At 47.3% G+C, this 26,300-nt stretch overlaps 1 protein-coding gene across 2 annotated transcripts in view; it reads right to left on the minus strand.

Annotated features, from left to right (window-relative positions):
- Positions 1–6,184: 6,184 nt before the first annotated feature.
- Positions 6,185–26,300, minus strand: part of LOC119445977 (nucleolin) — a 28,025-nt gene continuing 7,909 nt past the window's right edge. For both annotated transcript variants that reach the window (XM_049663768.1, XM_049663769.1), the window contains exons 3-4: positions 21,294–21,497; positions 6,185–9,875 (exon numbers count right to left, since the gene is read on the minus strand). In XM_049663768.1, coding sequence (XP_049519725.1) covers positions 9,408–9,875; positions 21,294–21,497 — 672 coding nt within the window. In that variant the 3' untranslated portion in view covers positions 6,185–9,407. The remainder of the gene's footprint in view (positions 9,876–21,293; positions 21,498–26,300) is intronic.

Here is a 26,300-nt window from a genome sequence, read left to right on the forward strand (position 1 = left end):
GCTGTCTCGTCTCGTTTCTGCGACAGCAACCATTTAGTGCAGCCCGAAATTCCGCCATATTAAATGGATGGCTGCGGGGTTCATTTCTATTTGCTTTACGATCGAGAGGCAGTCGCTCCGCTTGTTTCTGATATCTCAGAAATGTATCTGAGTAGTGGGATGAACTTGAAATCTTTTCAAAATGTGCGCCTAGAGAATCAGCTTGGTGAATAAGTGTGTCTCCTTGTGTATTTACTAATGGTAGAGGATGAGTTTCGCAGCCTTTTATTTTATTTACCCTGTTCCAGGCTTTTCTTTCATCTGTATATGAATTAATGCTGGAGATGAATCTCTGCCAGCTTTCTCTTTTAGCACGGTGGTGCGTTCTTCTACCTTCGGACTTTATTTTCTTGAAGCTGATTAAGTTCTCGGCATTTGGAGAGTCGCGAAGGTGACTCCAAGCCTTATTTTGATTTTTGCGAGCTTCCTTACACTCCTCATTCCACCAGGGAATACGTCGTTTAGAAGGCGATCCGCTCGTTTGAACGCATTTTCTTTTGCATATGAAAGTGTGGTGACACTACTGCCTGCTTCGTATGCTACAGTTGCCGCTTCCCGGCAACTGCAACCTATACAACCGTAATTTTTACCAGGAAACGCTTGTGGCGAACGCAACAGGTTCCGCATAGTTCGAACGCGCCCTATCATCTATCATGTGGTTTTGACACTTGTTTTGTGCTTATCTTTATTGAAACGAATACTGGGGTATGTCTTGCATGCGTAATTCCAATGGAGATAGGCACTTTTTGCTTCACTTTGTGGAATTGTTTTCTGTCGACTGTTCTGTCAACGGAGACGAAGAATTTACCATCTTCAAAGAGGGTTACAACGTAAGGGTCACATTGATAAGTCTAGTATATACGGAAACACCAAGCAAACAGTTGCAACCCTCACTGCATAATGGTGAGTACAAGTGTATTTTTGTACACGTTTCCATGGACCTCTCCAGAAATGCGCGCGCACCGTCAGTGGCGGCCGCAAGCGCTCTTTTAGCTGCTGGTTAGGCACAGAGCATTGTAGCAGAAGAGAGTGGAGGTGGCTCTCCAAAAGTGAAGCCAGTTGCCGCCATCTTGCTACAGGCAAGAAGCCCGAACCGCCGTAGCGGCCGTTTCAGAGCGCACAGTATGTCCGTCCTGTTTATTGATTGTGCGCTGTTGGAGCAGTGTTTAACTGATTGTGGTGTGATTTCCGAGGGCATAACAATTAACACCTCAATAGGTCATAGCTACGCCTGTCATGTAAAGAAGACGCCAGGTATAACGTTTCACTTGTAACATAAGCTCTCGTCGTTTGCTCACGACCGTCTGTACGTTTCCTTCACTTGGGAACGGTTGGGAAGTTGCTCATAAGTACGTATATGTCAATATTAAATTTACTTCCTAAAGGGACAGACAACCGCTCGGAACATGAATTGAGATAACCCCGCTGATAGAAAGATCGTCTATCGTATTGGCTAGAACGGGCCCCGTTTTTCTCATTAAACGTGGATTTATATTTTTAATTCTTCACTAAAAATCGCGAAAAAATTATCTTTGGCGCCCCACGCGGCAAAAACATGAACCTACTTATGAGGTCTACCACGTGACCTTCTATTAAAGTACGCAGTCCCTGGTCTTTTTATTAATATTGAAATGCAGTAACATTCTTTCTATATTAAGTTTTTGCTAACTTACAACAATGCACGTGCAGATAATCCTTGTTTGTAGTGAGCAGAATAGTGGCGCTGCCTTCGCCTTTGTTTTCGATGAGTTGGCTTGGCTTGTCTATTGACAGAATAACGACGCCGGGGGCCAGCCAGCCATGACGTAGACGTGTACTTGGGGAAAAAACGCGGCACAACTATAGGAAAGGTCTGTACAACAACGCAAACTTATTGTATCAGTCTATTTACTTTTAAAAGTGGTTGGAAAGGTGACAATATAGGTGGTTGACCACAGTTGCACTCGCTCCAGTGAAAGCAGGACGATGGGCAGCTTGCACAATTTGCGAGGCGGGCTATCGGCATCGCTATCACTTCTCAGTGTTGCTGGAGGAGGGACTCTTATTTTTGTTGAGGCTGCTCAGATCGAAAAATTCTGCTTACAACATATCCACGCGCTTTTGGTGTAAACACTGCCGAGGTTGAGCTTTTCGTTGCGCCAAAAACTGGGTCCATAAAAATCTGTTGTCAATCCCTTTAAATACTCGGCACTGGGGGCGCCCTATATAAGTTAGGAGAGGACGGGATTTCGCCGCTGGCTTGCAGTGGTCTCGGGTTAATTGTGCTTGAATATACATATACATATGAAGTATGCTTGTACGACGACATACTCCGTTTGGTTTGTACCACGTGGTTTAATTGCACTGTGTACTTCACCGCAGGGGCGTCTGCGTCAGCAGGCATTTGGTGTGTTGCGACACCACGAACCCGAGCACATGGGGGTTGGTTCCTCCCGCGTTTAACCGTGCATGGCTTAGTGTAACTGCGGTTGGCCGTAACTGAGGTGCGTCTTAACTGCGGTTAGCACGCCGTGTAACTAGGGTATTAGTCGTGTCCGGGAAAAAGAGGATCCTGGGGATTGATCCCATGCCGAGTGTTTTGACCTTGAAGGACCCTCGGCGGAAGCAACATTCTCCGTTAGCCTCAGCTTCACGTAGACGGCACCCCCTGACTGACCCTCCTGAGGGAAATCGGTAGTTCCCTTTCTTATCCTAACTAATCTTCCGTATTTCGCTCTCGCTTTAAAGCTTTCCTGTTTACTATACTCTCTTATTCCGATCATTGAGGCAGCGAGGGTTAACCCTGCGTAAGTAGCCAACCTAGGTTATGTCATATTCGGTTTAGTGGTAACCTACGTACAGCTGGCATTTGCGGGGCCTATTACAGATTCTGCAATATCTCCTTGTAGAGCTCCACGGTGGGTGGCTGGCGTTACTGCCGAAAAGCACACGCTCACTTAGGGCTAAGTCCTTCCCCCCACTCCCTGATCGCCCCCAGAAAACGGGGCGCACCGAAGTTTTCAAATTTTTGATAACCAAACAGTTTTCCCCGCTATCATCTAATTAACAGTGAAAAACCTGAAGAAAAAAAACTGTGAGAGCCATCTCACCGTTTCTTGTGGCGAAATGTCTGACAGAAGCTAAAGACCAACAGACAGACAGACAAAGAACTTTAATGAAGGTCCTGAGAAGCTCCGTTGCCCCCTCTCAGGGAGGCGACGAAGCCAGCGGCGACCTCCTTTTGGAACACGCCTTCGTGTCCATTCACGCTGTTGCTCACGCCGGCGCTCTTTCCATGCACGTTCTTCTTTTTCAGTACGGAGTACCGCGCAGCGTTAGTGTTTTAGTAGAGAAGCCAGTGTGACAGATGGGTATAACTAGAGAAGACGTGGACAGGACGATTGCTAGAGTTACAAGGGAAGAGTTGCAACGCTCGTCCTGTCCATTACTAATGCGTACTCTACTCAACGGTTCATAGGTTTTCTGTTGATTCATTTGTACCAATTCATCTAGTGAGAAATTCAATTGTAAAAGTTGGGCTTGAACACAAAAGCATGAGCCCACTACTATATATACAGGAAGATTGCAGAGTACTAAGGTTCTGGGTACAGCACATTGCTATGAAGAAAAAATTCAGAGCCCCTCCACGATGAGATGGAAGACCAGCGAAGCTGTACTTGTTGATAACTATAGTGAGTTATATATGGTTAATTGCTATATTGATTTAATAAAGACACATACACAGAACTTCGTTGTTGTTATAGTCTTTTATTTTCTCTTTACTTTGTCACCATGGTAACCATTGCTTTATGGTCACTGTGATGTACTCGCGCTCACTCCCGCTTCTGTTCGCGAAGGTGATCCTCACGGGCAAGCTGGTGTTCGTCGGTCACAGAGCGGCTATCCGACGTTACGCCTTCGGACGACACACGTTTGTCTTCGTGCCCATTCACGCTGTTGCTCACGCCGGCGCTCTTTCCATGCACGTTTTTCTGCTTCAGTACGGAGTACGCGCGTCCTGGCCATAGCAAAACCAAACATCGCCTCCTTTAGTAGAGGAGGCGCTGGACCAAAGTACAACAGCTGATAACGTCGCTAGAGAGAAAACGAGGCACAGACATTGGTGGGTACACAATGACGTTTTATTATTCCGCCATCCACTCCGGAGCCACGGAGCACCGCCGGCGCGTAGCAGGCTACTGTGGATTCAATTGTCGAGGCGACTTTTCTACACACCCAGTCGACGCACATGTTTTTGGCCATAACCTAGCCAAATACAGCTTCGCTGTAAAAAGCATAAGCACTGATTTCAACATCTGTAATAGTTCAAAATTCATGAAAGCGGAACCTGGGTTCGAAACTCGGGCTCTGTACTGAATATTTTTGTTTTGTTTTTTCAACAGCTAGCTGTCTCTTAGAAGTGTTTCCTGCTGTTTCTATGTTAGCTTAGAAGACGTACGCGACAACTAAAACATATCAGCCCATTGCTACACATACAATTTCTTTTGTGCGCATATAAATATAAAAGAACATTCACAGTGAAGTTACATGACACAACCTGTAGCTTCAGTGTATGAATATAAAGTCTTTCAGAATGTACTTAAAGACACAGCTTACGGCGCCTTTACTTGTGTAAACACTGTTTTGTACTTTAATAAAGATGAGTTCGTATAGTACTGCTATTTAAATAAGGCCTCCAGTGACGTGAATGTATTTTTATAACTATCTGCAGCAGATAAAAAATATTCAGTAGTTTATCCACGTGTCCAAGCCATATGATAGCGGTGGTCGCGTTAAAAGCTGGTGTGCAGGAAGTGTATTCGGTCTTTATACAAGGTGGCTGAAAATATTTCACGTCAGTTGGTGCGTAAACAGTGGTCACATCACACGAATCTATAGTTTATACGGTGAGACCGTTCATAATTTAACCATAATTTAACCAAGCGAGGAAGTACTATTTGCGAAGCATACCACCGGCAGCTTTTTTCGAATCCTGCGGCAACGAATTGACGCAAGAAAGAATCGAATACTTTTATCGACAACAGCGACCCACGACTGTGGACCAATGTACTTCTTAAAGGTGTGTCTTCTTGATTTTTTCTCCACAGAACCGCAAACGCAGTGGAACGCCACGCGTATTCTGCGGCTGCCTATGCTGGAGCCACGCTCTTATTCCTATGGCAGTATGGCCGCCGCCGGCTTCACCAACACCACCTAGGTGGTGTTGGCTTAATCACTCAGCGGTGACGATTGGGGCCGATCCAGCGACTCTGTTGCTGGATCGATAAATCCAATAAACGCGCGCAGTAATGGACATCCTACTTAGTGGAGTATTATAGAATACCCCCGAGATTTACCCCCAAAACACTTATGTGACTAATCATAGATGGCCTCACTAATAAAGGACGTCGTCTCGCGAATCCCATGCCGCAAGTTTTTCGAATCCTTCAACTACTCGGTCCTATATCCGGCTTTCGCTTTCCGTCTCCGTTAACGCGCTGGAAGCTACACAGTGGAGAAGCCAAGGTAGCAAAGCCCTGGCCAATAGTCGAGTGTTGCGGCGGCAAAAAAAAGAAAAAGTGCTCGTCACAGCACCACGTGGCGGCCGCGGTAGACTATGCTAGCGCAGTGCAAAGATTTTCCCGTCAGATTGAGATAGCAGAGATACGCATTTTTCATTTAACTCAACATTGGCAATAATATTACTGAGAATGCTCTCGTAATACCGATATCAGTTCGTGTGTCCAGCTGCTTTCGATGACTCGGCCTATTGCGGAAACGAGCAAGCAATTTACCGCTGCATTTTGACAGGAAATTCTCAATTTCCTGCTGTATGCAGTACACTAATATTTGGCTCGCATGTTGACAGCAGCCTCTACGACAGACAAGCAACGTTTTCTTACTATGTTCAGAAGCGTTTCAGGGCCCCTTTAAAGAAAATTTGAATGTTCTTACAATATTCTTTCACAGTTTTTTTGGATGACAAAAGCAGTAAGCTTTGAATCGTACTGTGAAAAAAGTTTGTCTACTGAAAACGGGCCTGACCCTTTCGAACCGAGATTCTGGCGGGTTGACGTAAAACCACAGCACTAATTGTTCCCTGCCCCCAAATGAGAATTCTGATGGCTTGCAACAGCCAACAAAGAGCACAAAAAGCCAAACGGCATACTTTGATGGAAACTTTATTGTGAATTTACATTTGCCATCATCATGAATGAATAGAAAAAACAAACAATGAAATGATGAAAGACCAAATGATTGGAAACGTGTACAACTACAAAAACGCATGGCTGTTAGAAAAGGAGTGAAAGGATGAAAACGGCCACTTTCGTAAAGCACTCAGACAGGAGGATGCAAGGAGAACAAGGACCATATTATTGACAGCAATGTTCAAGGGTATGTGCAAAAATAGCAAGAAAACCAACTCCACGCTTGGGCCCATGCTTTAGAAACATTACGTAGGTTTGCAGCTTTCAAGACGGACAAAACACTAAAGAGAGAGCTTAGGTTCAGCACACTAAGCTTTCACGAAAACAAAATCCAGTGCCTCAACTGCCTTTTCCAGCCTAATCTAAACACAATCTTTCGAGACGGTTTCCTACAGTTCTGCAAAGCGTGAGGTCACCGAGTTTGCAGTGGTTTACCCGCCAAGAACCAATAAAGATCCTACAAAGTGAAAATGTAATTTATATAGTGATTGCTTACTCAGCTCAGTTGTGAAACTACCTTATAGACTCAGTCATGGTAGCAGGGACCGAATGCTGACAAGCAAGTCAATACAAAGGGTTTGTAGCAAAACAAGCTTCTTCGAGATCCATCCGAACCAGTCCGACTACATGCCACTGCATTTGCAATGACAATTGGCACATGTGAGCTCGCAGCACGGAGTAGAAAACACACCGGCCAACACCATACCACACATGCAAGTGCTTGCTTACGCATTATTTCTGTTTGGGATCACCCCTCCATCCCACAAGCCCCACAACACAACCATGAGCAAGCAGAAGCGGCAGTGGATGTAGGTTCCACAACACACCAAGGCTTGCTCCTGTACATTGTTTCACAGAGGTGACGCTAAATCCTTAAAAAGGACAGGCTGCCACCGCTAAAAGAACGGGAGGGGGGGGAAAGGGGGAACCTTTCACAGAACCCACACAGCCAGACTAACACCAGACGACCAAAGAGCATTCTCACTTCACTTGATGAGGCTTCCAGGACTTGAGCTCTGCGCAAAAGCAGCAGCTTGGACAGCCAGAGCTTTACGCGCAAGAATGCACCAGCCACCCACACTTTCAAACGCACACACACACACGCATTGTCCCTGCCTCTCATCAACCAGCGCACAAAACAAACAAAAAAATATTTAAATGGCGGCACGCAATGGGTGCGCCCGAAAAAGCATGAAGAATAGTACATCTGAAATGAGCCAAAATGAGCAAGTTCACGAGCCAATCTGAATTAAATTGACAAAGGTGCTGAGGAAGCAAATGCATGTATTTACAGTGCACCACCACACATTTTGTTCGGAGTGGTGGCTTTCTGAAAGGGTCCAGTGAAAAAAAAAAGAGGCTGCAGCTAATGAAAGATAGTAAACACCTGCCCTGTCTTTATGTCATAGAGGCTACACCAGGCCGAATTGCAAACTAAGCATAACACTCTTCAGACACATTAAGTTTGAAGCCAAAAAAATAAAACACTAGCGTCCTTCCCAATTTCCATAAACCACTGATGTGCATAGGCCTCACTTCTCGGCAAAGTGGCATGCCAAATAAGCAGCAGGAGCTTGCAGCTATGCTACTACCATTTGAATGGGCAATGCAAATCTACAACGCGAAAATCCTCCATCAACTTTTTGCCAACTACAATCATGATTAAATGAAAGAGAAAATGAACACAGATGCCCTTTCTTGCTCTCCGCCCAAGGGGCACACAAGTTTTAAACGCAGGTATAAAAAAAAGGAAGATTGGACAACTATGATGGTCTTTCAGAAGGTAGCCCTTAGTGTTGGCGGCTGCGGAGCACAAGTCCCACTGCTCTCGGTGTGACACCCTTCCCTGAAGTACAAGAATTGAGGCCAAGACTGGCCACTGCATCCTGATCCCTTTCAGAATAGAAGCTTGGCCTTGTGCACAGCAGCCAGCAGTAAGGAAGAACATCCAAAAGAGCTACAAATTGTGAAGCATCGTATTAAAACAATTTTGCTTTTTAAAAAAACTTGGGAGGGAGGAATTCACACGCTTTGCCAATCACACCTCCTGCTGCATAAGCCATACTGCAGGACCAAACAAAAAAGAAAATGAACACGACTCGTGGATGAACAATGGAAACAAGCGTAATAAAAGCAGCTAAAGAAATACACTACAAGTTCAACCCGTGCCAAACAACAAGTCGCACCAGATGGTACGATGAGGACCCCACTTGCTGTTGACAGTGCTGGCAGACAAACACCGTGTTCTCCAACGGCTACTCAAACTGCAGGCAAGCTGCGGACTTCATTGTAAACGATTATTCCATCGCGAGTGTGGCTATCCAGCAGCCAATGACAGAATGAAAGTTTTCGGGGAAGAGAAGGGAAAAAAAAAAGAATGACTGGGTCATCAAATGATAACAAAAGTGCCATGGCTCTCTTGCCGTTTTGTTCAATGTAATCCCAATGTGGATCCTGTTTGCTGCTAAAGGCGTGCTTGTCGACTACACGATTGACATTCAAAGTCAAGCAAGCTGACAGTCAACAAAAGTGGCATCTACGATTGAACAATCAGAACCAACTCATTTAAGTTATGCCGTATTCACTATTTGCAAGGCATACAATAAAACAGTGCCAGCCAGAACATGCAAGTAGCAACTGTTGCCAACATACCAAGATAAATGGCTCCCCACCAATGCAGCACTGTAGGTGCATTTGATGGCGCCAAGTCGCACCCAAGCACATAGGACTTCAAACCAATGCTTTGCCTTATCTACCAAGCAAGCACTCTGCACCCATCACACAGGGCCCTGTCGCAAGTGAACAGCAGAAATGGCAAGCAGCTCGCACACTCATCTGCCTTGCACGGCACTTTATGACGGGAGAAGTTGACTAAATATGCAACAGGACAAATAAATACAGATGTTGGTTCAGACCCCCCCCCAAAAAAAAAAGAAGACTGGTGAGGACAGGGCACAAGCAGGAAGTGCAAACAATTTAAACCCATTCCACGCATCGCCAAGGTGGACCTAGCTCAAACACTGTTATCAAGAAAAGAGAAGAACCCAAGGAGAACCGGTGCAGCACCAATGCCCACCAGAAGCTCTCAAAGCCTGCAACAAACAGGCTTCACATTGGGATGATGTGAAGAGGTGTGTGATCCAAGAGAGTGTGCACAGCCGTCAACGACAACCATGCACACTAGGCAGCCACTTCCTCCAGTGGCTTGGTGGCCGGTGGCTTTGCAGCCGGCGGCGTGGCCACACTGTCCCCTGCGATCGCATTCTCCTTGGCAATCGGTGGCTCGGCGTCCGCTTTTCCGTCGGTTGTCGTTGTGGCCGCCTTGCTGCTGCTGCTGTCCGTGGTCGTCTTCTCTTCCTTGTTGTTGACCTCTGGCTCCTCCTTGTGGTCGGCGTCGTCGTCCTCGGAGTCTGCTTGCCGGGCCTTGCCCACATCCTCGTCATTGTTCACTTCGTCTTTCTTCTCGTCCTTCTTGTCTTTGCTGTCGGCCAACTCGTCCTCATTGGTGGCCGCTGTCGAGGCCTCCTCAGCAGAGGCTGCCTCCTCCTCTTCCTCATCTTCGTCCTCGTCCTTCTTGCTGCGCTTGGAGGCAGCGGCCTTCTTGGAAGCACCGCGGGCCGGCTTAGTAGGGGTCTTCCGTGCAGGCTCCTGCGGCATACGTAAACAACCATCAGGTCCATAATCAATCTGTGCCTTTCACTTTTGCGCAAGTGATTACAAAACTGCACATGGCTACAAGCTAACACAAATGAGGGCTCAATGCTGCATGTACAAAGGACACGAGGAAGCCTTTGGCCTTGAGATTAAATGAAACCCCAACAAAAAGTGTGGGCCACAAAAATGCTTCACTCTCACGTCAAACAAGGACACGTGCAAATGCGCACGGATATAGTGTGCTGCCCCTAACATTCCCCAAAAGACTCATCAACTAACACAGCAGTGCCCATTAAACAGTGGCTCTCACCTGGCACCAAATCTGACCCGATTTTCTAGTAACATTGTAATGTTTACATAAAATGAATGCTGTAGGAAGCTATCGGTTTTCCTCACGTCACATAAATGACAAATTTTAAAGGGCCCCTAAACCACCTTAGATATTTTTTGAACATTTCAAGTAAACACGTGCATCAAGTTCAGAATGCCGTCACGATCAACGATGCCAAACGCTGCAGCGCTACGCGCCGCGGGCACACCACAAAATCAAAAAAACAATGCCGTCCTCCTCTCCTGGCCTCTCCGTTATCTCCAGCGTTCGTCACTGTGTCAGCAGGGTTAATCTGGTGATGTTAGCGTTGGGGACAATGCCCATTGGCAGAACAAGAACCTACGACTTTCGGTTTGTCTGCTAGCAGGTACGCGCGCTAACTTTTCTTCCTTGTCGTGTTGCTCGCTGGTGCGCCCTTGCGAATCGGTAATTACAGCCCGCAACGCAAGTGCCAAATCGCTCACGTTCCAACACAGTCGTGCTTAGCGGTCTGATTAGCTGCGCGAACAGAGTGCGACAGTGTTGGGCCTTTCTAGACGAGCGCGCAACACAGGGTCTATAGCGGCACGCTTCGCTTGAACACGGGCCGGCACCACAGCAACAGCGGGTAGCCGAGAAGCGCTGAATCCACGTCCCCGTTACCATCACGGTAACTCGCCGTTTGCCATTCGCGGGCGGTTTTACTCGTGAACGGCGCGATTTCCTTGCCGGAAATGAATGATATTGGGACCCATTTATGCGGTAGCCTCACCGCCACCACCGCAGATCGCTCTACGGCGCCGATATCGTCGCTAGGCCTTTTCCGGCTCACTTCAAAGCTAAAACAGACGGTGCTTCGGAATGAATTACCGACGCTCACAAGCTGCAATATTTTCTTACCGTTATTATCGCTCTTCGCAATAATTGTACTCGAAGAAGAAAGCATGCTTATATTAACGGCGCCGTTGGCTGTGATGCGAGCACAGCCGAGCCGATCATCTCCCGTCGGTAGCCGTGCACGGCAGCTGAGCTCGACAAGTATCGGAGCTCTCGAGTTCATGTTTAACGTTTGACAGTGGATATCGTATTTTCATAAAATGTACAATTTACGCATTACTTTATCTAGGAAAAATTATTCTGCTTGGAACAGAAGCTGCAGCCAATGTTTTCGTCGCCGGTGGCGGAGGCACACAGCTTCGCAGTCGTCAATTGGCCCGTTGATCGTGCTGCGGGCGGTGCGCCGGCCAAACTACCGTCTACTTTGGACACCTCTCACATGGCAGACGTTCTAGGGCACAGGAGGCCAATTGGCCGTCGGTATGTACGTTAAAAATGAACTCGAGAGCTCCGATACTTGTCGAGCTCAGCTGTGCTCGCATCGCAACCGACGGCGCCACTAATATAAGCGTGCTTTCTTCTTCGTGTACAATTATTGCGAAGAGCGATAACAACGGTGAGAAAATATTGCGGCTTGCGAGCGTCGGTAATTCATTTCGAAGCGCTGCCCGTTTTAGCTTTGAAGTGAGCTGGAAAAGGCCTAGCGACGACATCGACGCCGTCAAGTGATCGGCGGCGGTGAGGAGCCACTAGCATGGATGTGCCCTATTATAAGAACGCCTATTCTCTGCTGAATGTATCGGATTCAGCAGAGAATGAGTGACATACCGCAAGTGGCCAAAAAAGGGGTGGCATATTCTGGGATGATTATCACTTTTGTGAATAACTTCTCTTTCGCAAGAGTTTATGTGGCTAGCTCCAGGCACATCGGCATCTACAAGCACTGCCGATATCCCACCCCGGCTATAAGTTTGGGAAAGGCAAACGAATGCGTCCTCCTGAGACTTCTTACTAACACGATGCTCTGCCCCGCAATCGTGAAACATTTTGACCCTATGGTCAATGGCAGGTACCAGCTCTGTGGGGATGTAGCCGATACTTATCACATGGTCTGGTCCTGTCAATGTAATCCAGCCCTAACCCCCAAGAGGTCTGGGACATGACCCTGCTCGGTTGCTCAGACCTACAGGCCCAGAAGGCTTTGGTCCAGAGAGCCAGGCTTCGACCAATGGTGTCCCAGACAAGGGACTCCCCCTTGTATGTAGAACCCCACTATGGGGCTCACACCTCTCATTACTGTAATAAAGGCTTTTCACCACCACAACCCACGAGCAACAGCATTCTTGACACAGTGCCAAGCACGCTATCATATCATAGTGCCAGTATCATTGTCGCCTGCCGACGCTTCATGTGCCACAAAACTGAAAGTGGTATCTTCGAAAGTGATTGTCCTAAGTGTGCCTCAAGTTTGTCAACGCGTTGTGCATAGTTTCATACCATAATTACTAAAGCGAACTGTAGCGCTAGCATCTACTGAAGCTGTAAGCAGGGCACATGCTTCAGCCAGTGTAGGAATGATAGTTAGTACAGTACACTTGATTTAATTCAACTCCAGTTAATTCAATACTAACCGAAGGTCCCAGCCAGTGCCCATGCATTACTGTGGACCCAAAGTTTGGTTATTTTGAACCTAAAATTAGCCTTTACCAAATAATTCGCACTTGACCAGTCAGCACACACATGACCGTTATGGTGACCCCAATAGCAAACCCTTTAGTGACCGCATCTGTCTTGGCGGAGCTTGGGAGACTGACAGTGAATGCATTCACCACACACACAAAAAAATCTCCCATCAAAAACACCTATTTCAGGCCTGCCCTGGAAGATTTTCAAGCGATAACTGTAGCTCACAATGACTGATTACGGTATTTACCAAATTCTAAAGCGGGCCTTTTTTTTTAAAGAAAATCAGGCGGAAATTGCGCACAATATGCAATCGGATACGAAACCAAAACTGCCTTTGCGGCATTCATATGCTTTACTGCATAACACCATACCTGCCAACCACAAGACTTTCAAATTCGTAAACTCGCGAAAACAACTTCACACACACTTGGAAGTACTGGTAGAGTCTAGTGCTGACGAGGCTTCGAGCTTCGCAGCCGCTACGGCCATGAAACACCGGAGTGCCGGAGTCGCACTGCGCCCGATGCAGCAGCACGTCGCACAAAACAAAAGCGAGGCCCACAAAACAGGTCATACTCGCAAAAAAAGCCTAGCGAAGGCGACAGGCGAGACAAGCCACAGCCTCCAATACAGAAACTGTGCCTGCTGCATCGACCCGAAAACGTCGTCGACCCGAAAACGCCATACAGGTGGGTCTCTATGTTGAGAGTAACAACAACCAGTGACGTCCGGCCGTCGTCAGGTCGTATAATGACCCGATGACGAAGGCAACGTCAGAGTGAAAAATGTCCTTACTCTGCAGATAATAATGGTTAAGGCGCACACCCCCATCTCTATGCACCCCTATGTAAGTGGCGCCCTCGCCCACCAGCAACGGTGTGACTTTATTAGAAATTTTAAAAAATAATTTTTTAAATATAACCACTTTTCCGTAAAAATTGAGCCGAGATTCGTAACATCATAAGACGGGTCCAAATTCGTAAATTGTACGGAAAATTCGGAAGAGTTGGCAGGTAAGTAACATGGATTGCGGCAAAGCTGAGTTTAATAACTGTTTGGCAAAGCTGATTTTAGGAAGCCGGCTGCCATTTGGCAATGCATGTTAGATTAAACCCTTGCCGATTTTTCTTGCTAACTAATCAAGTTCGCAATATATTTCAACTTTGTTTAGGAGCTTTAATGTCATTTTTATGTTAGTTTTCTAATTTGGACACACGGAAAGTGGGCACGTGTTTGATTCGGGGGTTTCTTATAATCAGGCAAGTACCACCACATGAATCAGCAGTGTGTTCTGGTGTTCTTTCTGCATCTTGTTTAATTCAAATCACATAATTCAATTAATTTCATCAGTACCGTCAGGGTCAGACTAGCCCTTTAAGGGTCAATGCCCTAAATGTACAGCGCCCTGAAAAAGTCTCAAGTGTTCGATGCCGTATATTTACAGCACCATCCATGTTTGAAGATGTGCTAATTTTTCATCTTATTGTTGACCAGCAAATGCTGCCACCCTGTGCGGATACAAGGCAGTGTCTTCTTACTCTGCAGTCCCTTGGTTTTCATTCTACAGTATCTTTATGCTGGCGTTTTAGCAACCGCTTACACATCCGTGCGCGAGAGGGCGCACGCAGTGTTGCCAGTTCCGACAAGGCAGCGTAGCCAAAAGCTCAAAGTTGTAGCTCAAATGTAGCCAAACACAAAAAAGTGCAAAAAATTTCATAGCCAAATATAGCCATTTTTATGTGCCGTTTTATTTTTGTATACATTTTCACATTCCACTACGGCTATCCTTGTTTTGCACAACCCGTCATAACAAAATGTCCGTGCCACTGTGACGGTCGACCCTTATCATCAACAGGGACATAATGCTTGCACAGAACAATTTTTGGTTGGGCCCGGAAGCTCTCAAGTTCCAGCAAATCACTGCAGAGGACGAAATCAGTGCTTTTATTTTATGACAAATAGTACTAAGTTATTATTATAGATATTGACAGTAATATTAACTACGAACTCTGCTTTTTAGCTGTTGTGAACGCTAAATAATGTTTAGCATCATCGATCTCCCACGTCATCTCTGCCTACGGCGTAGAACATGGGTTCTCAAAGTGGGTTCCGCGGAACCTACGGGTTCCGCAGGCCCCTGCTCGGGGTTCCACGAGCCACTGATAAATTTTCCCTGGTCCCGCTTTCGACAAGTGTCTAAAACGGCGAACATGAGGTGCGCTTGATCCAAAGAACCTCCATTACTCATGCCCGAATTACGGTGCCCGAGTGTCAAAAAGCACATCACAGTGCGTAACAGCAATGCGTGAACTGCGCAATAAATACGCAAGCAGCTCGTAGCCACCCAACCTCTGAGAACGGGCAGCGCGCCTAAGCTTTCGCACTTGAATCTCGGAGGCCGTAACTTACCACCATGTGCCTTTCTCCTATTTGTAGATAGGGTAGGTGCCAATAGCGTGCGCACTGACCTATACGTTGGAGGAAAAAAAAAAAAAAAAAACGCGGAGCACCGCAAATGCGCGCCACAGAAGAGCAAGAACGGCGTAGCGTCCAACCGAAACGAAGCAGCGCAGTCCGCATCGCCGTGGTCCTCAGCTTGCACCGTGGTCCGTAGTGGCAATCGTACGCGGCACGTGACTGACAGCAACGCCTAAGCGCTTCTTGCCTAATTGTGCCTTTAAAGCCTCTATTCTTGCGTTTATTGCCACGCGTAACACCGCGTTCGCGGCTAGTCGCGTGCCTCCGTAAGTGCGTAGTCGCTATCTCTGATCGCGTCGATAACCACCGCAGTTTCGTCCGCAGCGGTTGCGGCAAATAGTTTCATTTTCACTCGATGCGCACGTCGGCTGCGTGCCTTCACAACTGCGTAGTCGCCTCCCATGGCAGCGTCGATAGCGACCGCAGTTTCGTCCGCACTTCTTGCAGCGAAAGGTAGCTTCGTTTTGACTTGGTGCGTCTGTCAGCCGCCTGCCTTCTGAACCGCAAGGTCGCCGTCCATGATCGCGTCGATAGCGGCCGCGGTTTCGTCGACAGCGGTTGCGGCAAGCAGTAGTTTCGCTTTTACTCAGTGCAAAGCTGTTGAAGATAAAAAGCACCGGTTACATCGCGATGGACGGACAATTTGTTGGCGAGCAACTGAGTAGCAAAAAAATAATCGGGATGTGCGCCCGTTGGTGCAAAGCGCGTCTCAGATGAAAACGCGCGCCGCGAAGGATGTCGCCGCTGCTAGCGCTAATCAGTCATGAGATGAAGAGAATTTCAGCTTCCGCACTGGTCTTGTGCTAAATAGAAACAAGATTTTACGATTGATTGAGTAAATAAAGGCGTGTTGACGTAGTGCAGCATTTGTTTGTTTTCTTGATACCCTCGATAATTCGGTTAAATCGGGGGGGGGGGGGGGGGGGGGGGGTTTCCTTGGCACTTTATGGAGCTTAGCAGGGTTCCCTGGGATGAACGTACCTGAGAACCCCTGGCGTAGAGTTCAGCTGTCCAGCGATCTGCGACATGCTCACGGCTTTTTTTTTTTTTTTTTATGAGCTAAAACAAGTCTTTCACGCTATGATATCTCTGTTATTTGTCTCGTCCTATCTTGTTTTCTCTTTTTTTTTTAATTAGCTTGGCCCGAGTTAGCTGGTGCCTGCTCTATATACTGTCCATTCTATATACTGGCTCTATATACTGTCAACCTGGCCGCCAACTTAGGTCTCTAGCACGGCAAGAGCACGCGTTAAAATAAAGTGTCAGACAACAAATGTCACTCACTGTCTGAATCGGCGTAAGCAAAGCTTTAAAAGATTACTGCGCAAAATGGCACACCAGTGTTTTTTAAAAAGCGCGCAGTTATTTTCAGCGACGAGCACGTCCTGAACTTAACAGCGCCACCTCGGGGCTGGAGCCATGCAGCAGTCACATGAGTGACACTAGCCTAAGTGCGGCAGTACATTCGTGTGTAAAGCTGCACAGTCTATTCGTAAACACTGGAGGAAGTAACCTGTGTCATGCATGTTACGTTTCCATTCACATTTGGTTCTTAGCTCCTGTTACAGCAAAGCAAACGACCTTGGCCTATGTCACTTGAGCTACTTCGGTGACTTGCCGTGATGGCACAGTAGCTGGCCACATCAGATGCTTACCGTTTGGAGCATACAGTAATACCCCGTTAACACGAAGTAGTAAAAACGAACAAATTTCGTGATAAGCGGAGTTTCGAGATAGGTGAATTCACGAAAATATAAGTATAACCATTCAGGTCATTCATGTACGATTTCCGCTGATTACTATGGTGATGTGGACTCCACCGCTTCGTTTCGGTTGGACGCTAGCGCCGTTTTTGCTCTTTTGCGTTGCTCCTAGCTTGCCGAGCTCCGAAAGTTGTCCTACGGCCAAAAACGTCCGAATTAACTAGTTTGACTGCACTGAATAATGCATATGCCGGCCAGGCCAAAAAGGAGAGTCCGAATGACTCGATTTTCCAAATTAACGAGGGTCGATTTAACGAGGTTTTACTTTAGTTACAGAGGTTTTACTTTAATTAACGAGGTTGTACCACCGCCCGCCTGTAAACAGATGTAAGCGCAACTCTGTGAGCAACCAAGTGAGCATCTGGCAATAACGCTTCGGGAGATTAGAAAGCAGATAGTCATTCGTTTTTACGAGTGCAACAAACGGAAACAGCCAGTGAAACGGAAGCCAAAACTAACCACTGTGCGCCCAGTGTTACCAGGTTTGTCTATATATAGCCAAATTGGGCTACAGGAAAAAAATTTTGGCGTCGACTTCGACGAGTTGGCTATGTGGCTATATTTGGGCTACTGAAAATCTGCGACTTGGCTTTGTTTGGGCTATGGTGGTGCCCTAATCCCCGCTCCAGAGATGGCTCTGATCGGGTAAAAGCAAGTCTCGAAGGCTATGTTTTCGCTGGCTGAGCCGGCCGCGTGGCTCGGCGTGTGTGCGTGCGCGAAAGGACTCCCCTTCCCTCTCTGCGCTGCTATCTGAACCAGTGTCTGATCTTTGATGCACTTAAGCTTACGCCCTGCTTGACCGTTATGCACCCGATCCCTGGGTATCGGGATGAACCTGGGAGTAGTGGGTTTTTCACAGTACACTGTACTAACATGGCTATGCTCAGGAAGGGAGAGCAATAACATAGAGTCCGGGCTGTCGGGCGATTGTGGCACCAGTACGGGTGGGTGACACGCTCCAGTGTGTTCATGGCCATGTCTTTGGGTGAAGTATCGCGCTGGGCACAGCTTGCGACCTACTCCGCCTTTCTCGCGCGAAGCTTTACTGCCATTTTCCTTCTCCTGCTAGATGAATTTTTGTTCGTGCTTACAGTTCTAAATTGTAATTAAACGCAAAAACATGAAAATCTTAATTACTCTTCTTATCATAAACGGGTATATTTTATTTTAATATTTATAACAGCTTTTCTTTGACGCCGTAGTGACGCTGCAAGTGCAACACACTATCCGCAAACGCAAAACACTTATTCTAAACCTCTTCACCCCTGCATGCCCCAACCCTAAAACACCCGCAAAGCTCTTTTGGGTCCCAAACTTTGGGGGGGCCCCTATTCTAAAACTGTATTAGCAAATCAACATGGTTTGCTTTTTGACAGTACCCGGTTTTCACAGCATAACCACTGTTATCAATTTGTTGTTTACCTTTGCTCTTTGTGTGCTGTCGCGGCTTTTACCATTTCGAGCGAGTTAAGGGGAGATGCGGGTCTTGAAATGGCAAAAAATCGCAAAAAAAAGTACATTTTTGAAAAAGTGCATTTTCGCTACGTTTATACATTCAAGAATGCCTCCGCGAAATATAGAAGGTAAATTTAATCAGAAAATAGAAAAAAATTGCACTCATACGGGCCAGGGTGGACGCAAAATTCGCGAAAATTGGCCAAAAATGTTCGAACTTCGCGCCGTCGCTATTTGCGAAAGCGGTGGATGGCGGCCGCCATCTTGGGCTTGTTTGGAAGCTGTTTTCTTTGTGCGCATTTTACGCCATTTCAAAATGGCGTCGGCAAGGGGAAACCCACGCTATCACGTCATTTCTGAAGGATGCATCCGTGCCGCCGATTGGCCAAAGCGCACACACCCTCCGCGCGCCTCGCTCCTAGTGGTCCAACGCCGTTTGGCGTGCCGCTTCTCGCGTGCTCGACCGATATCGCATTGCGCTGCGTTTGTTTCTATCTGTCGTTTCATCGCGCCCTGTTCACGCTTGTTCGGCCCCTCGGCAACGTTTGATAAGGTGCCGTAATCACTGCCCAAAGGCTGGAGGGGATCGTCGTCTCAAGGTTACTACGCACCAAGCGTTTGGCAAGTAAGCGGCAGTGAAATACACGACGGAAGGCGGCTAGGCCTGGCATGCTGCCGGAGTTGCCGGTCTGCCTGGACATTCTTCCGGATTGAGTTCCGAGCTGCAACCCGGCACGTCTAGCGTCAACACTTTGGCTGCCTACGGCTCGCGTCTTGGTACAGACCGCGTAGACGCTCGTTTTCTTCGCAAATGATGAAAGTGGGGAGCGCGCAGCGAGCGCCGGTAACACGAAAATTCGCCTTGGCTTCGCAGTCTGCAACGGAGCTAAAGTTCGAGCTGCTGGGCGTCGACACGAAAAAGGACATTAATGACCGCGGCACTGAATTTGCAATCGTGGATTTATCCGTCGTATCACGGGTGCGGCAAGAAAGCGGTGATGCTTTCAAGGGACGCCGCCAAGAAGTACGGGCTCTCGCGCTCTGTGCCGAGCTTGTGCTGGAGTGCTCCATCTGTGGCATGCGCGAATGGTGCATCGATGCCTTGAAAACGATCGTCGGTGGTTTCACATGTCCAACAAGGATCACAGAAGCAGAAATGCTGTGACAAGCAAGCTTGCAAAGAGGCACAAGCCAGCAACAGACTCTGCCTAGTCTTGGGCACTACTATCGTCTAGTCTGGACAGTACTATAGGTCTAGGTGCGACTTGTGCTGAATGCACAGTTGTGCGAGTGTGTAAAATATTTTTTGTTATTTGAATTCTGGGATTTTACGTGCGAAAACCACGATATGATTCAGGATTAATTTTGACCACCTGGCATGCACAACACAAGCACACGAACTTTCTTTCTTGCATTTCGCCTCCATCTAAATGTAGCCCACCACTGGGATTTGATTCTGATTTGGTGTTCTGGCCATAAACTTTGTGCAAAGGACATATTTTGTTGTGGCCATGAACTCTGCGCAAGTTTATTTGCACAGGGATGCCATTTGTGTGCTTCCTGATCAATAAGGATCTAAAAGAGAAATGTGAAGTGGCTGGTGCTAGCTTTCTAGCATTGTTTTCAATGACTGTGCATGATGTTACAGCAAGTATCTCAGTGTTATTTTTGCACAGTGGCCACATATATATCATGAAATTGTTGCTGAAGGACAGTGCTACATAGTGATGCAATTCATATTGCCATATTGCTAGGCCAATAAAAGTTACAATGAACTGAAAGTTCAGACTCGTTTTTCTCAGTTTAATTTTTTTGGCCATCGCGCACTGCCTTACGGAGAATTTTTGTATGTTGTTTTTAAGTACCAACAAAAAGTTTGGTATCAATATACTTGTATTGAATGGATCTAGTCGGTGATGCTATTTATTTATTTCTGAAGTTGTCTGCAAAATTCTAATTGCCACTAATTATAAATGAAAATGCACAAAAATATTGCGAGGAGAAGTACATCTGTTTTTTTCACACTATAAGTGCACTGACAACAATAAAAATAGCATCACCGGCTAGAGCAACTCTCTGGCATTCTTGCCATATACTTTGTTTTTATTTTTGACAAAATTAAGTTTTTTTAAAAGTCCCATAAGAAATCGACTGAATTTCTGTATTAAACATTTTGTATTATTTGTTCTAATGCAGATATACAAAATCTAATTAGATATTTCCAATCAGCAGAAAGAACTGAACAATACTGTTAAATATCATCCAATTCATACCAAAATTAACAAAACTAATTTTAGAGCCCACATCTCTTTAAGGCACAACCACAAGGAAGAAATCTTCCGACAGATTTTCGGCGTCGGCAGGCGGCATAGAGAACAATGCGCCGCCGGTTCATGCTCGCTCAGAGCCACAAGACCAAGCATGCCAGACTACAGCGCCGACGGCGGAAGTGGCGGTAGGTGCAACTTCAGGCGATCTGTACCCGCTTTGTGGGAAAGACTGAACGTCACTGCTGATATTCTTAGTTTTTCGATTATACGACGGCCGGATTATATGACGGTTTTAGGTGGTCCCCTCAAAGTCGTATAATCGGGGTTCCATTGAACTAACCATTACAGCTGTAGATATCCTATAACAAGGTGTGTTTTAAGGTGCACCGTATGTGATGCAAGAAAAGATAATGCCTCTTCTAGCCTAGTTGGCATATATGCTTGGGACCGCTCCTGTGGATCATTCACCGCATTCAATGTAAGGCACTTTGCAGTTGCTTGGATCTGCAAAGGCATTTTTTGGAAACACGTTAGCACTAATCGCCCCCAGCAGAGCCACACTCGCGCAAAAAAAAAAATCGTCCTATGTGCCACTGCCAGAGGCAAGACTTACAGCCCTGGTCTGGCGCTGCTGCCGTGCGGGTGGAGCAGCCGGGGTGCCCCGCGTCTGGGAGCGTGTGCGCCTGCGGCCACTGTCCGGGTCGCTGCTGTCCTTGTGGCCGAGTTCCTTGAGAAGGGCCTCACCCTCCTTGGCAGCCGCCTCCAGGCTGCTCACACGCCGTCCACCCGCCGACTTGCTCTCACGCTGGGGACGCGTCTGCATCGTGCACAGGTTGCAGAATTACGCAACTAGCTTGCAAGGCATGCAAGCCACACAGCTACCAAGTCATAAGTCTTGCATATTCACTCACGAGTACGGGGACTCTCACTCTATCCACGCTCATTTCACAGTTGCATTAGGGTATGATGAAGGGGTGAGCAGAGGTGAGTACGAGCATGAATGGTAAGTGTAAGTGGGTGCATGTACAGCTGCAGCGGAAAAAGATTAGCACAAGTGACCAATGACCGGAGCAGGGAAATTGCCGTAGGTGGCCCGTGCACACTGGTATCTAAAGTGCCAGATGATTCATGTTTCAAAAAGGGAGTGTCTGGCACTCTCGTTTTAGGCGTGCTAGTGAACAGCGCTGGTTGCATACTGCAACTTATCTGCTTGGGTGATTCAACACTTGTGCTAATCTTTTTCCGCTGCAGCTGTACATATGTGAGCAAGTGCCGATGAGCATTGAGTGGTGCTTGATAAGTGTCAATGTAGGCTCGAGGGTGAGTGTTGGTGAGTACATAGCCTGCAAAAATATTGGCGAATATCCACTTATTCTGCCAACCTAAGTGGATTAACGACTTCAGGCACTATGTATACCATTGTGCAAGCCAAGATAACACATCAGAGGCAAAAGCACTGTAGCAAATACAGTCGAACACACTTATAACGATATCGCTTTTAACAATATACTGGTTATACCAAAGACAAGCTGCTGCACAGTTAACTTTTGTATGTTTTCTATGGTGAAATAACACACTTACTACAATGCCGCGTTATCAGTTATAATGATGAAGTCTGGCTACTGGGTGTCCGTGCCGAAAGGTAATGGAATGCAAAATCCTTGAAAAGAAAAAAAAAAAAGAAAAAGAGAAATTTGAGCCGCTGCACGCTGCCGCGTGGTGTTTTCCAGCCTTCTTCACATCGCCAGCCTCGCGCGCCTCTCCAGTCACCCTTCCATGCCTCCGCAACACGAATCGACCGCGCCAACTACGCAGGGCACTGCTCCCAGACTGCTCGCTGGCCCCTCATTCTGTGCAGTTCTGCTAACGGATAAAGTCGCTGGTGCCCGTCTTTGTAGGTTGCTTCGACGTCATTCCTGGCCACCTGGTTTTTCAGCCACGTTTTACTCGCCGCCGAAATGGAAGATGGCTGATCCACCCGCTGATCATCGGCAATGCACGACGTAGCCGATGAAAAGAAAACGCACTGCTATAGATTTGGAATCGAAGTGCTTCTAACCGATGAGTCGATCATCGCAAATATGCTTGCATCAGAAAGCGACGACGGCAGTGATGACGGGGTAGGGCAGGCTGCCACAGCATTGTCCTCACAGGAGGCCCTGCAGATTATTCAGTCCCTCCAGGGCTTCGTTTTTGCAAGGCACCTTCTGTTGCACCACATGGAGCACCTGGATGCCTTGGAGAAGGATGTCGGCAAGCTTCACATAAAGCAAGCTAAGCTGACAGACATGGGTTTTCTCGTGCAAGCAAGTGAGGATTACGTGGTGTGCTGCTTGTGGCGATCTCGCCCCAGCATTTTTTCTGGATTTCTCAACCTGAGAGGTTGCCGCGGCAGCCTTCTCGCATTTTTTAAAAGGCCCCTTTCAAGGCCTCCAAAGTGATGCCTCAGCAGAACTCGCATGGCACTTGCTGCCCGTGTCCTCGCTTCACAGTTGTTATAGCAGTGCCATTCTTGAACGCCAACAACCGCACCTTGTTACAAGCGACTAGAGTGCGCAAGAAGCAGAGTGAAACAGTTAAAAACGAGTGAACACTATCAGCAGCACTGGCCTCCCCACCATTATAGTTTTCTCTCAACAGCTCTGCCATCCCCCATTTTGATTTTTTGTGCAAGCTGGTTATAACAATTATCAGTTATAACAATGAAATTTTCGTGGCATTTGAATATTTTTATAAGTGGGTTCGACTGTAATTAGGTTTACAATGTATCGCATACATTCTGAGACACTTCTTATTGAACCTTTGCTGCAATACTGGGTATCACATGCTAAATGTTTTTGTGAAAGGAGTTGGGAGATAAAAGTAGTAGCCCGAAAAACCAAACACTGCTTTACACGCGCGGCTGTCAGTTCAGCCTATGCGCATTATCGCATGCCCAATCTCTACGTAATCATATATGGGTACAAATATATTAAAGGCAAGGTTTCCTCAGCGGTATGCCACCCGTCACCCCCGCCAGCTAGGCCTAGTCAGCACCAGGAGCCAGCAACCAAACGTGCAATTTGGTGCCAAGTCAACAAAACGCGTCGCAATGGCTGTACAGCGCTTGAAGCACCTCAATAACGAAGGTGAAGGCATGGGCAACACTCGAATAATGGCAACTTGGTCCGCAGTTGTCATGTTTTAACCATCTTAACCCATTCCATTCGGTAAGCACACAGATGAACTTAGTAGGCACGCTTGCCGCTTTTGCGGTCTTCAGTCTAGCCAACACGCATGATCTGTGGCACGATCACAGCTGAGCCGCAGACTCCCCGCGTAGGTTTTCCGCCCACTGCCCACTGCTATGACTGTTAGGCCTAACCAGCACTGTTTCAACTGGTGTCTGCCACCAAAGATATGGTTTAGTGCCACGTCGATGCATCTATTCACAGGTTAGTTGCAAGCTTAGAATCTATAAAATAAGGCGTCATCGTGGCAGATTGGCGCCACCATCTTTGTCACCCTCCTTTCCTCATGCCATCAAAGCTTTCAAAACATGATTCTCAGCATCAACGGTTCTAACAGTGGAAGTGCAGCGATGTTGGTTGGAGCAAGTTAGATGCATGGGAAAGCCTGCTTACAAAATTTCGCATATCGCCCATAGTTACTTATTTGTAAATACTGTGCAACCTCAATCAAGGGATCATAGTAGGGCGATGCACGACTTGGTGCATATAACAAAACGAAAAGAAAGTCATGCGCGAGGAGCAAGCTGGTTAGCAAACAATAGTACATGTCATCATCGTAAGTGGGCCACAAAACAGCATGTTGATGTGTCCTCGCTCACAACTTCATCTGCAATTTCATTTTATCGGTAATAGCCCATGGGAAATGAGAGAACTTAAACCCCTTGTCACCTTGGGTTAAAGGGTCCTTGAAACGGTTCGGACAAATTTTGGTGATGGCGACCACAAACTGGATACTGACAGCCCGATGCGCTGCAGCCACTCCGCTCGCCTGTTGCCTTGCAGATGGGGACACGATGTCGCAGCTTGACATAATGCCAACAGGGGTGGGACTGCCCAAAGTCATTTCAGAGCAATTTTTGGAGCAGTTTGGAGCCGACAAAATTGCATTTTGGAGCAACTTGGAGCAGAGTAAATTTCATTTTGGAGCAGGCCATTCTGAATTTCGGTGGAATAATGGAATATGACAGCACACTTCGAAATCACGACGAAACAGAGAATCAACCAACACAAAGTGCGTAGTAGAAGCACGCTTTGTAGCCATAGTGTACTAGAATATGGAAGAGTGGGTCGAGCGGCGGCACGGCGTTTGTTTTTCTGTAAAGCCGAAAACATCGGTGGAACTGCAATCAAACTATATATTCCTGCGCTGACGCTCATGATGATAGCGGAAAATGTACTCAAATTATGCGGTCCAATTGACGCGCCAACATAACTTCTGCATCACCATATGTGACCGAAGACCCAGAGAGCCGCAATCAACCCTGGGTTGGTACAACGTAAAACTATTCCAATTTGTCTTTATTGTGATATCAATTATATGGACACTCCAGGCACATTTCTGCCGTCGTTGTCGGCGTGATGTTCCGTATAAAGTCCAGAGGCAATAACATCATCGCCGCGCGCCGTATGCTGTATATGCGAGTGAAAGCGTGCAAGGGTGAGCCGCCCATGGCGGCGTCCCACGCGCGCAAGGCACTGGGGGGGGGGGGCTGCTGTGTATGGCGCGGCAGCGCGGGCCCTATCTTGGAAGCGATCTGCGATTGGGATAGAGTGCGAGTGCTCATAGCTTAGTGCGCGCTGTTTTTTTGCCGCTTAGCTCGAGTTGAAGCGAGAGGCAGCATGAAAGTCAATTCGCTCGCTCCTGCTGCCGCGCTTCCTCACTCCAGTGTTTATTAGACAGCCAGTTTCTGCAGTCATCGAGTGAGACGTGTTCATGCATGTATGCTTGTGTTTGCGTGACACCATGCTTGTTAATTCAGTTAGTAAGCGAATGTTTACAAGTTTACACGGCCGATAAAACTACTACCCTTACTTCGTATAGATAGATGTTTACTAATTTGCTATCGCAATCGATGCTTCGCCTTACAGGCAAAACTGCGACTTCTTGTTCCAAATCCGCAATTAGCCCTTCGCGATATGTCAAAATGTGTCAGGCCTCGCCAATGTGGGCATAAAAACAGATGGGAATATTTTTACAGTATAGTGGCCCTGGGGACAGAGACCGCCGCCCGCTGAACCCGCGCCTCCCTAATATCTATATAGTTCACTCGCAGTGCCCTAAGCCTGCTTTTCGTTATCTTGCACCTCAGCTAGGGAGCGCCGCGCCACACGGCTCACTCAACCGTATTCTAGTACACTCTAAATACAGCCGCCCTGGCCGTTCCAACAGTGACAACAGCCGAGAGTGGCCGGAGCGCCGGAAGTGCCGAAGAGTCCAGCGTTAAAAGCATGAAAATCACGAGAAACTGTGCGGGAAGCACCGTCGTGCGGTCTGCGGAATGTGAATGGCCGCACTCTTTTTCGGAGAACGAATCGGCTCACTGTTCACGACTACTGCCAGAGCATACATGTGGAAGCCGTTCTGGCGCAGCGTGGCACAATTTCGGTAA

Source organism: Dermacentor silvarum, chromosome 3 (assembly GCF_013339745.2).
Source record: "Dermacentor silvarum isolate Dsil-2018 chromosome 3, BIME_Dsil_1.4, whole genome shotgun sequence".
NCBI classification, from domain to species: Eukaryota; Metazoa; Arthropoda; class Arachnida; order Ixodida; family Ixodidae; genus Dermacentor; species Dermacentor silvarum.